Raw genomic sequence first — 12456 nt, 5'->3', positions numbered from 1 at the left:
AGATGGGCGAGATGTGAGGCTGTTGCTAGGTTCGAGATACCATCACGATGAAGATACCATACTTGAGAGGTAGTAATTTAGCAGGTTACTATTGGTTCCGAGCGTTCATTTGCTTATTGTTATTCCTACCTTACTCGCATCACGGATTTTTACCCTTGGCAGGGGTGGTTATCCATGATGGGCTGATGAAGCAACGTGAGGACGTCATATCATCCTTGTTTGTGTAAGACGAGACGATGGGAAGGGGTTGCTCGGGAGGGAGGATACATCAACAGCGGAGGGGAAATGGGCGTCGTCCGGCCCGTTTGTGCGAGCCTGTTGTGATAGGGGTGAAGAGACGGGCGGACAAAAAGATGAATGACAGTCGTATTCGCGGTTCCCGTCTTTGCACGGGTTTGGTTGTACATTATTACTTCACTCTGGTGGGGGGAGATGCAGGGATAAGTTGGTGTAGACAATCAACCATTGAGAAGGTTTGTTTGTTAGGATGTGTGTAAAGCCAGTTTCTGGGCTTGGAATGTGGACATTAGCTCAGACGGCGGGTTTTCACGGGTAAAGGACCAATAATCAAGTGATCAAGTCGTGACCTGAAATCCCACTGCAGCTTGTCTTCTGCTCGATATTCGTGTGGTCGGGATTCTTATCATCGAGCCACAGTTGTGATGCTGTGGTATGTTTCCCCGAGCTGAAAGACGGAGCAGAGGTATCCTATGCAACCTGGAAGATCACTTAAACCACTATCCTCCCTCTTTTGCTTTCGAAAGACCTCTTCGCGATGAGGTGATACACAGCAAACCTTAGCCTACCTCGGTTGCCGGCTCTCACCACTACGACACGATGAAAAAAAAAATTCTCCGTAAATAAGAATGGATGTCACACGCGTCTACCAGCTGCCACTTGCCAATCCTACCTCATATGGATGTTCTTCAACCATGTTTGAGTTACACATGGAAAGGATATCAAAAGATACAAGCCAGGCTCAAAGTGCAAATATGACACAGGCTAGGTAGGTTAAACCAACTATACTAAGGAGAAAGAGTGGTTCAGTCACAGCGTGTGAAGGTCATTGCTGCAAGCAAGCATGAGCGCTTGTCAGCCATGGGACGGATAGCGGTGGACCAGTAACCCCCTGGCTAAGGTAAGGGGGTGACAACAGACCGAGGTTGTGTGACTTGATGATCAACGTGAACACAGAGCTATATTCTCGTTCCCACTTAGGACTGCAGACAAGTGTTCTGTCAGAAATATCTTTGTCAGGTGGTGTCCAGAAATGAAGATAGAGCTGACAGTATGCTTTGGCAGGTATCTCAAATTCCTTCCTTTTTATCCTAGGAGTTATTGGATCCGGAGCCTTTCCTGAGTGGCGTCCCTCTATCATCATCACACAAGCAACCAGGGAAAGCTTGTGCCAGGTGTGCGCCTACAAACTAAAAACGGCGAAGAGCGCAAATCGGAGTCTAGATCTCAACCTTACAAGGCCAAGCAAACCAAACCGGCGTGCAAGTTCCACAGACTATTTCCCGTCTTTCATCGTGATGGGTTGTGGCAGGCAAAAACAAAAACGGTAGACCTGCCCCCATCCCAAACATAGCCACAAGAGAACCCCAAAAAGGAGAATATACCACAACAGGTTGCAATCCAAACCGGTCAAAACATCCCGACGCCGGACGATCATGGCAGGCGAGCAGCCAATCTGTTCTCGGGATGTAGACCTCAGTACGCCCCCTTTAATATCGAGTCGAGAAGATTGGATGGTCCTGATTATGGGAAACCAGAACCGTGTAATCCACACATGTAACTGTTGTGGTCTGGTGGTAAAATGTCATCAGGATCGGGGAAGCGTTGTGGCAGCTGCTCATGCGGTCACAGTGTAAGAGCTCCTTTGGTCTGGGGCTGCCTGGGTTGGTTTCACCTCGTGCTGTGAGATTGATTGATCACTGCTCACTGACCACAAGAACTAGCTTAGGGAGGGGAAAGTCAGGAGCACATCCTATCATGAAGTTGACCGATTGACCCTTAAGGCTGTGTACAAACGCCAACTGCTCGCTAGTTTGACTTACCATGAGGAGGCTGTGTGTGTGTTAGCAGCCCTTGATAGTATCGAGTTCCATTCCATCTTCTCCTTTACTTGAAAAACCGCACAAGCGCTGAGGCTAAGCTGATGGCCGCGTTGCACGATGGTCAAAGGAGGCTCTGAAGTCTGCATGCATGTAAGTAAGCGCCAGGACCTGTCTACCTGTCCGAGTTCTTCTCTCAAGCCAACTTGCATGGGATGGGTCGTTGGGCGGTCTGACATGGCTGTGAATGGTTCCTCCCGCTGCACGAGCGATGTCATCCTATCCTTCTGATATGTTTATAGATATGAGATCTTTTCACGCAACAGGCTGCCATCTTCATCACCTTACTCTGGGCTGACGCCTGCAGAGATAGTACCTGACTCGCTTTTTCGACAGTATGGTATACTGTTGGTGGAAATCCATGACTGAAATACCTCCCAAAAGAGCATACGCCGGCATCGAGATATGTGCTGCGCCATCCATCAAACCTCCGACATCTGAGTGTGAAGCCACTCTATGACCCGCTCAGCTCATCTCAGCTCACTTCGTCTCCTGCCCGCCAGCCCACCAGAGTCCTCCGTCCAGGAGAACGTCATTCGGATCTAGCGGTCAACAACACGCCGAGGGAGGAATCCATCGGATGCGCGGCTGTTTCAGAGAGCCGCGACGACGCTGTGCTGACACCGATAGCGAGCAAAGGCCATGTTTGCCAGGGGCAAAGTCATGCTTCCCAAATACTAGACATGGATGACGCTCCCTACCAAGCTTTCCCATCATACCCACAGAACTCAAACGGGGACAAGGAGGCAGGAGAAAAAAAAGTTTGCTCCCCCGGACACAGGCATGGGGACCTCGTTGACTAGAAAAACCGAGAGTCTGGTTCGGCTCTCTGCGAGTAGCGTGTTGGTAACCGTTTTGATCCCCGGTCTCTGCACCGGCGGTGTGTATGAAAATTCGCATGGTTTATCGATCGATCCCGTCTTCTCCGTGATTCTTCGCGAAGGCCTGCGGGGTGCCGTTCTTCACCCGGAGACTGCCCTGAGACCGAAAAAACTCCAATCCGGTGGCTTCAAACTCTGACTCGTGTTACAAACATCGACCGACACAAAAGACTTCAAGAACGCCCGCTCCAGGAAACTCGTGATATCGCCGCACGGTCGGCCTGTTCGCAGCCGCACCAAGATCGGCGATATGGGTAGGGTGTGCAAAAGCCCATAGTCAAAAATCCACAGTCCGGGCGGGCAGGGGGATTTGCGATTCGCGGGTTCCTTGGCGACCAGGGGTAAAACGTGCCGACCTCCTCACCGCTACTCATTGTCTGCTGAGATTCTGGCTGTAGATTTCCGTTTTCCTGGATCTCAAATGCATCTAAAAGGGGATTTTCAAACGTCTTCCAGGCAGAATGTCGTAATGTCTCCGTTTCTGCACAATTTTCGGTGAACAAAAACTCCGTAGCAGGTTTTTCCCGTGGCCTAGATCAACAGCTTGGCCCTGCATCTGTGATGTAGGATAGAGTAGGTGCTTTCACTAGGACGATGAAGCTGAACTTCAACACCGCCCTTGACACCGCGAGAAAGACGCCGACCCAAAAAAATAAAAATTAGACACCGCCTCTGTCCCTCTTTTACCCCTCCAAAACATCAGCCGGTCTCCCCCTCTTTACCCCCCTAATGTGATGTAATGCAAAACAGAGACCAAGCAACACCGCTGCTTACACCACCTTAGTCTCGCGTCTCGTGCCCATGTTGCGTGCTACTATGATGCAGCAACCCGGACCAAGCAGTGGCGGCGGACCCAAAATGTCCTGATAGTCCTGATAGAGCCTGTGGATTACTGCACCCTGCACACATCGAGTGACCCAGACTTCCGGATCGAGGTCCAGCATCCGCCTCTTGAAGCACCAGGTTCCACCAGAAATCTCCAAGACGATGCAGCTCTCGAAAGTCTTGACCGTGATAGCTGCATTATGCCATTCCCTTCTCAGCGATGCCGGCCGAGAATGAGCCCGTCCGTACGGCCCTCAGTCGTCGGATCCCGAACCATGCGGAAGGGAGGAATAATAATGCCTCGGAGCGGCGGGGTATGTTTTGGAAAATCTCTCTTCTCTGCAACGCCGAGGCAGCATCGTGACCTTTTCACCGCTCAACTGTGCAATATCCCAACTCTTGGCGTCTTCGGAATGGCTGCACCTTGCTTGTCTGGAGGCATTCTCTGCTGCTTCTAGTAACAGAATGGGTAATCCGACGGAGACGCGGTGGAGCAGAGCAGAGGGAACAGGGAACGTGCCACTTTGGCGTCATGTATCGTGCGACTGTGAATATCTTCAAGATTTTCAACCATCCAGAACACTGGCCGAGAGCGGAACGGATGCGCGTGTTGGTGATAGGCAAGGCAGAAAGACTCAATTCTGGTTATGGCGTAGCAGATTTTGTGTAGGAGATAGAGGAGCAACACGAAACAGTGTGCGACTGGGGCAGGAAGTTGATGATGTTCTGCCATCGGCGAGATCAACCTATGAGTCAGTCACGTTTTTTGCTGAGGGGTCTTTTCCGCGACTGGCGAGAGAAAACCTGCCCCAGATATCGACGACGAATAGGATGGTTGCTACGGTCCCCGAAAAGGGGCCTAGATAGTCAACTTGCCACAGGCATGCGTGCAGACCTGCTCAAAACCAGTATCCTGATGGGCTCGTATGGGCAGACCGGACAGACGTTGGGCAGTGATCGTCAACTGCTTGCTTGTGGGAGTGCATATGTTGAGATATCGATCCGACACAAAGGGACCGCCTCGCTAGGTTGCATATTGGGCCTTCTTTCATCGCAACGCAAGATATTGCCTGCATAACGACGGCTGCAGATGCTCAAGCAAGCCGGGAGCGTGTCCGCTCCTGACAGTCCCGTCATATGGACGAATTGCGGGCAGGTCTGACGGGCAAATCCCATGGTCTCTCAAACCAGAGCTGGGCGTGGGACCCGAAGCTGAAAATCAACAAATGATAGCTTTGCTCGTGACAAAAACAAAGAGTCCTTCGTCTCTGCATGGCCTGGGCCCCTAAAGGATTATGAGGGGCACTTCCCACAACGTCGGGACGGTGGCTTAGTGGGAAGATAATGAGCCCCCAGAACTGCACGATCGCCTCAAGGTGGTGATTGGCCGTGTCCGGTCCGCTGCCGCATCTCTCAACGGGCCCGCAGCAGGCGCTTCCGCTCCGGAACGCTGCTGTCGTCCCACACTCGTCGTCCCGATAGCAGGGCAGGAATCAAAACACCGAGAAATCTGCCTATCATCTCGAACCGCACATGTGTGCGGGCAAAGCATAGGCAGACTGATAGAGCCAGAGCAAAGACCAAGTGCTGATGGCACCTCAGGAAGGGCACGGCGGGGACTGCTCTTGCAGTAGCTCGCCGGGGAAGCCCTCCAATCCGCCTAGTTGTGTTGATCTCACAGTTAGCTGATGGCTCATCACTTGGTTCGGGGTTCATGTTTTCATGGCAGCCGACCAAGAGCCTGTAAAGTGAAGTGAAGTGTCGCCGTCACCACTGCAGACAATCGATTGGGTGCCATGCCTGCCGGCTGGCTGCCGATGATGCTCTGAGACGCGAAACGCTGCTGACACCTGACAGTCAACCACTGAGGCTCGAGAGCACAAGTGAGCAAAAGTGTGAATAGGGTGGGTTTTCGTGCATCGTTCGCGACAGGCTCTGGATCCGATAGACGCGCTCCTCCGCGCGTTAGAGAATAGAAACAGGCCGACGGTTGGGCAGAGACGAAGGACTCTTTGTTTTGGGTCGAGATGGCGCGGGCCTCGAGATATGCGGCCGGGTGCACAAATGCATCTGGGCAGCTCTCGTGAGTGGCCAGCTTCCCTTCCGCACCTGCGGGCTCGCCGTCTAGTGGAGACGACGCGCTGCAATCCAAACCAAACTCCAAAATACCAGCCACCGACTTTTTACCATTCCATCCATCCATCCATCCATCCGTTTTGGCCTGGTGTCTTTCTATTTGCGTTTGGACTGCCGCCAGGCTGTAGGCTGCGGGCCGCGACTCGGGCGCGGATAGAACGATATGCTTCGATATCAGATGCTGGCCATCGAAGCAGGGCGCGTGGAGACCGTTCGAGGTGATACAGAGCACACAATTGGACTGTGAAGTGTCAGTCGGGGCGTGGAGATGCTGTGTAGCGGCGAGGGGCGCGTTTTAGGATGCTGAATGGAAGAATCGAAGGTGAGAAAACCGGGGAAATGAGCATGCCTTCTCGAATCTCGGCCAGGCAGGCAGGCTGTCGGCACAAGTGCACCCTGGCAGGTCAGGTGACCGTACCGTTATCAGACAGACGTTGTAAGCGACTGACCATGATTGGAACCGCGGAGCTTCACAGATGGTGCCGCAAAGGGACCCAGAGACTTCCGTTCTCGCTACTTCCCGTTTATCCACAACCGTTCGTCCAAAATGGTCTCTTTTTCTCTAGCCTTCAGATTCTCCAGACAGAAGACGGCATCCACGCCTCGTGGCCCTCATGCTTCTGCCGCGGAGCAAAGAGCTTGGCGGCACCCCTTGAAGCTGAAGACGATGACGAGAACCTGTTCGCAGTCGCACGAAGGAATCCCATGCCTGGTGACAGTACCCTGACGCCATTGACGAATTGTTTGTAGTGTAGGCGCTGCGATATTTACTTGTCCCCCGCGAAAGCACCACCACGGCCTACTGTGTGTATCACCAACACCCCGCGCAAGAATAGCCTCAAGGGTTCTCAATGCGTGCTAGCTACTAGTACCGCTAGGCCAGAACCTCCGCGGCGCCATGTCGTTCCAGATTTCATATCTCGATGTCTTGATCACAGTCGCCGTCGCCATCATCTTCAGCGCTACTGTCATGGCATCACCCCACCTCTGACCCCTCCGAGCAATAGGATAGTCCGCCTTGCCGGAGCCATCAGATGGTGATGCCCAGAAAACGGGGGGTCACTCTCACGGGGGCACACTCTCTGCTCACGAGGTTCGAGCGAGCCCTGGCAAACCCGTTTTGGGGGTGTGGGAGAAGCTGCATGTCTGCGGCAGACGACTGGTTCTGCAAGCACTTTGGGTATCGATGCCATATGGCCATCGCTGCCCAACCTGTCGAGGCGGTCCTTCACAACCACTCGTTCGCCCAATCCAATCATGAGAACAGCGTCTCTGCCGCCCACCCTTCAGCGGCCCTCTCCCCGGGTACTCAGCAGTGCTGAGTCCTGTTCCCTTTTTTGCGCTCCCTTTACAGCGTCCTTCCAGCACTTTGGATGCCCATGCCGTGAAAATCGACCTATCACTCGGCTCCGGCAAAGCCCCCGCTGGAACATCGGCTGACAGAACCAGCCAGGCTGGACAAAGCTGGGGCGGCTTCCCAGGAAGAAGCCCGGGTCCGGCAAGCGATCACTGATTTGATATCAGATGCTACGGTTTGCGTGCCCGAGACTGGCCGCTATCCCCACTTGATATCTTCCTCTTTTCATACAGTCCTATTTGGGAGGTTCCCTGGCTCCGTTCGACTGGTCCACATCTCCACTCTAGCCTTCCTCTCGTTCGTTCCTGTAAACCGTTAGCATCTGCTTTGCCGTTCCAGAATGCAAGTACCGGGGCGGTCACAAGAGGTACCCTTCCGAAACGGACTGTGAGAGGGGCAGAGGGCATCACCATCAGTCAATCGCAAGGCCGGTTGGTCTGGTGAGCTTCTTCCCTGGTTTGCGCCGTTGCGCTTCCCGCCAGGCAGGTTTCTTGTCCGACGCTCAGTCTGCCTTTTTCCTGGTTGCGTTTCCGGGAGTTTTCAGAGAGAGTACTTTGGACCCCCCGGCACGTTTGGGTGGTCCTTCAAATCGGATCTCTCTTCGCTACACTCCCCAGCCTCGAACACACACCCCCACAATGCACCACCCCCCTCCCCTCCCTTCCCCCTCTCCGAAAAAAGTCTCCCCCATGCACATGCCCCCCTCTCCGCAACATCCACTCCCATGTACCACAGCCGTCTGCACTCCCATCACTCTTCAATTGGGCAAAGTCGGGTACGTACCCTGGGCTGCTCTGTTTCGGCGCTCGCAGAGAGTCGGGCCCTGATCACCTTCAAGTACATAACATAGAGGGAAGGGACAACCCACTTTCATCCCACTCTCTCATCCACAATCCTCATTGGTCATCATTGAACATTGTATGGCTCCTCCTCGTCCTTCACCAAGAAAGCAAGATCGAGGATCTCTACCATTCGTTTACAACACCCACACCCACCAACCATTCATCGCCAAGCAGACTGCCAGTCAAAGTCTTAGATAACCCCCTCCTTCCAAGAAAAACGACAGTGTGATCTTGGATCACCAAAGAGTGAGTGGAACATTTCGGCTTCTCTCTGCATGCCCAAAGGGGCCCCCCCCCCCTCCTCCGACCCCTCCATGGATCACAACATGAATTCTTGGTTCTCTTAAACCTGCCCACCCCTGCCTCCCGCTCTTCTTCTAGCACATCCCCCACAAAGCCAGTATCAATCCTCCTCCACTTGATCTTCTCTCTCATATCTTCTCACCTTTCTTCTCGACCTCCTACAACAACAACACCACCTAACACTCCCTCCAAGCCCTCTTCACACAACCACCCCAACAGTTCCGCTTGAATGTCAGAAGTCTGAAAATTCTACCCGGTATGCATGATCCTGAGCGGGATTTTTTCCTGGTTTCTTTTTCTCCGCATATCCATGCCGCCCTGAGCCTCCCTTGCTCTCAGACCCCCAACACCTCCCCGAAATAAAAAGCGGTGGCTTCGCCCTCACCGCTCCCCGGTCCGCTCAACAACTAACACAAACATATAATAGGAATTGGTCCACACACTTCTTAATATCAACACCCAACACACAAATCACAAATCACACCTGTGGCCCATCATGGTCTCAGCATTCCCAATGGACAACTTCTACAGAGGACCGTTATCAGTCGACACCAACCATGCTCAAAAATACTTTGAGGAGGAGGCTGACAGCATACTCGACGACAACATTCTTGACCAGAGCGGCATTGACTCGGGCTTCGAGAACTCCCCTTCTATGACGGATAGCAGAAGGGATTCCTTCGCAGTCGCCCCCTCGCTCTTCTCGCCAAAAACCGAGAGCTGGCAGCAAGTGGACATGCAGGCCGTCCCGTCGAACAACCCCTTCTTTGACGCTCAGAGCAACAACCCCTTCCTGCAGATGGACCGAGGCCAGCACGCCGTTTACGCGAACCAGACCTGGCCCATGACCAGCTCTGGATCCGCCACCCCTCAGATGCAGACATTCGACGGCCTCCCAGCGGAATACGACTCGGCTCCCATGAACATGTTCCCCAAGCCCAGCCCTTTCCAGGTGCAAGCGACGCCCTTTGGCAACCCCGGACCTCAGCCCGCCATGTTTCAGCAGCTCCCTCAGTCCATGCCCACCTCCCCCCACAAGGACGTGTGGATGGCCCAGGATGTCAAGAGCCAGGCCTTGAAGCGACCGCGGCCCGCCAGCCCCTTGATCCGCTCTCACAACGACTTGCGGAGGGGTGATGGCATCCGGAAGAAGAACGCACGCTTCGACATCCCCGCTGAGCGCAACTTGACCAACATCGATCAGTTGATTGCCCAGTCCACCGATGAGCAAGAGATCAAGGAGCTCAAGCAGCAGAAACGACTCCTTCGCAACAGACAGGCTGCGTATGTACCTTGATCCCCATGCAAGCGAACAATGACTAACCATCTTCACAGCCTTGATTCCAGACAACGCAAGAAGCTTCACACTGAGCGTCTTGAGGATGAGAAGAAGCATTTCACCGAGGTGATCTCCTCCCTGGAGGACACCATCGCCGATCTGCAGAGGGAGCTTGAGAAGCTCTCGATGGAGAAGCAGGACTACCAGACCTATGCCCACAACCTCGAGAGAGAGCGTGACGAGTTGATCAGCAAGCACACGATCGAATCGGGCGAGCTGCGGAAGAAGATCGGCGTCCTAACCAACCACGTGCAGTCCATGGAGGGTGCCACCTCTAACGCACCGGGCTTCCCCGGCGCTTTTAACGAGATGGACGGCATCACCATGGATGGTTCCTGGGAGAACATGCCCGTCTTTGGCGAGTTCCCCTTGGAGCAGACTGCCGAGGTCAAGCAGGAGATGCAGCTCGTCTCCACCAAGAAGCCCGAGATCGCTCTGCCGACCGACTCCGAGAAGCCCGCCCAGCCTGGCGGCCTCCTCTTCATGCTCTTCCTCGTCGGCGCTTTCGTCCTCTCGAGCCGCTCGACCCCCAGCATTCCCCGCGTGTCCGAGGATGTCCGCGCCGCGTCCGCGACCCTCCTCGAGAACGTGCTCAAGGATGCCGGCGTCAGCGGCCAGGCCCCCTCGGGGGTCGCTGCGATGGCTCCTCAGCCATCCGGCACCAGCTGGACCCAGGCCTCAGGCTCATCGCTCCCGCTTGCCACGCCGATGGTGGACAACGTCGCACCATCGATGCTCGGTGAGATGGCCGATGCCCTGACGCAGCCCACCGAACAGCAGACCAACGAGCAGATCTTCTCGCTTACGGCTGCGCAATATAATGACTTGACCTCGCAAGATTTCCTCCCTAGTGCTGGTGCCGAAAGGACTACGAGCCAGGGCAGACGCAATCTCGCCGAGGCTCTCGCCAACATGCGCAATGCCAATAAGCAGTCGGCTGCCGAGGTCTACACTCGGTCGCTGCTCTGGGACCAGGTTCCAAGCGACGTCGTCCGATCGTTTGCCAAGATGATTGCTGAGAGCAACTCTGCTCAAGCCTCCAGCGGCAACGACCGGTCATAAGCTATGGAACACCTTTGATGACGACTACACGACACGAGAGACGAGGTTCACGGCCTACGAATGACACTGCATGAAACACACACGACATGCATAGCGTTGGGCGCTTTCAGCATTTTCGGTTTTTCTTTTCCTCGGGGATGACTTTTTCTCAAACCCACCACACATACAATTCTTCCGCTCCCGCGACACACACACACACACACACAAAAACAGATATCTACCAGCTCACGCTCTCCGACATTTGTTGCTTCTTTGCGCTCTTGTGCGAACAGGAGTTGCCCGCCTTTTTTTTCTTCTCTTTTGGACATTTTCCCAGCCTGATTTTCTGCGTTGTCCTTGTATTTGGTCTTTTCGATTGGCAAAATTAGCAAGCGAGCATTGGCTTTTTTGATTTTTCTTGGACGCATCTCTACGATTAATGTTCTTTACTCTCCTACTACTTCGGACACGGCTTCTCTTTTCATATGGTATTTCCTATGGCGCTTGGTATTGGGTTGTTTCCAGCAGAGCTTTTTGCTGCGAGGTCGGCGGGCGGAACACGGCGAACATTGGCGGATTTGGATTGATTATTTTGTTACGACATCATTCCTTCTCCTTTGTACACTGGAGGATCGCCGTCGCGGGCCTGTCAGCGATGCGGAGAAATCTCTCGCAGACAGTCAGACTGGCAACACAATTTACACAACAAAATTGGGGTTGAGAAGGAAAACGGCGAGCATTTGTCCTTGTCAACATTGCGCGGGAAGCCCCTTGCGGGGAGGAAGAGCCCCGGCAACGCAGAGCCGTGCTGCGACCTGGACACCACAGTCACGACGACACCATCTTCATGAACGATTTTTATTTTCTTATGTCTTCAACACCTTCACTCGCCAGCTTTTCACAAACATGTTTTGGGCCTGCCCTCCCCGCGGTTGTCTTTCACACACCGCCGGACTTCGCAGCGCCCCCCGAGGAGGAAAATGGGTCGGAACACAGCGGCAAGGGATGGGAGTCATATCTGAGCGAGTCGCCGGTAACACGGCGATGGCTCAACTGACTTTGCATCCCTCGCAGGAGGGCGACTCTAATTGGGTAGGAGTGACAGAAAAGGGCAGTCTTCTTTTTTTTATGGTCGCATCAAGAAGTACACGCCCGACCCTGTTCACCATCGCCCACAAGCAGTCACCCCCTCCTTGCGATGCCAGAAAACGGGGACTTGATTTGACGGATTTGGGTACATATTGTGGATTTCGGTTTTTCTTTTCTTCTATACATTATTTTTTTTCGTTTTTGGATATACTTTTCACGGCCACCAGACATATATGGAATTGAACAGTGAGAGGAGGAGGGGGGGGGAAGAAGGGGGAGAGACATTTCTTTCGGACATGGTCCGGTTGTTGCTGGAACGCCCAACCATATGGATACCGCGATCGATACTCTCTTGGAATATTTCTTGTAGCTAGGACAGCGAATTAAATTTTCAGTACACCTTTTACATACTTTTACACTGCTCTGTGCCTTGGTCTTTTTTGCATTCGTGATATTCTTCGCAGTAGCTTCATCTTTTGCAGTGACTGTTCCCGTGGAGGCCTCTTCCGAGACTTGAGCTCATGCA

General features: G+C 53.6%; 1 protein-coding gene across 1 annotated transcript; it reads left to right on the top strand.

The window, feature by feature from the left end:
- Positions 1-8957: 8957 nt before the first annotated feature.
- Positions 8958-10862, top strand: PODANS_1_17610 (uncharacterized protein; the record flags this gene model as incomplete). Its single annotated transcript, XM_001907177.1, has 2 exons — positions 8958-9745; positions 9797-10862. The coding sequence occupies 2 exons, from the start codon at positions 8958-8960 to the stop codon at positions 10860-10862; spliced, it is 1854 nt and encodes a 617-aa protein (XP_001907212.1).
- Between the last annotated feature and the right edge of the window lie 1594 nt (positions 10863-12456).

The sequence above is a fragment of the Podospora anserina genome, chromosome 1, assembly GCF_000226545.1.
Source record: "Podospora anserina S mat+ genomic DNA chromosome 1, supercontig 4".
Lineage (NCBI taxonomy): Eukaryota > Fungi > Ascomycota > Sordariomycetes > Sordariales > Podosporaceae > Podospora > Podospora anserina.
The sequence above is the reverse complement of the archived record's forward strand: the minus strand, read 5'-3'. Positions and strand labels throughout refer to the sequence as shown.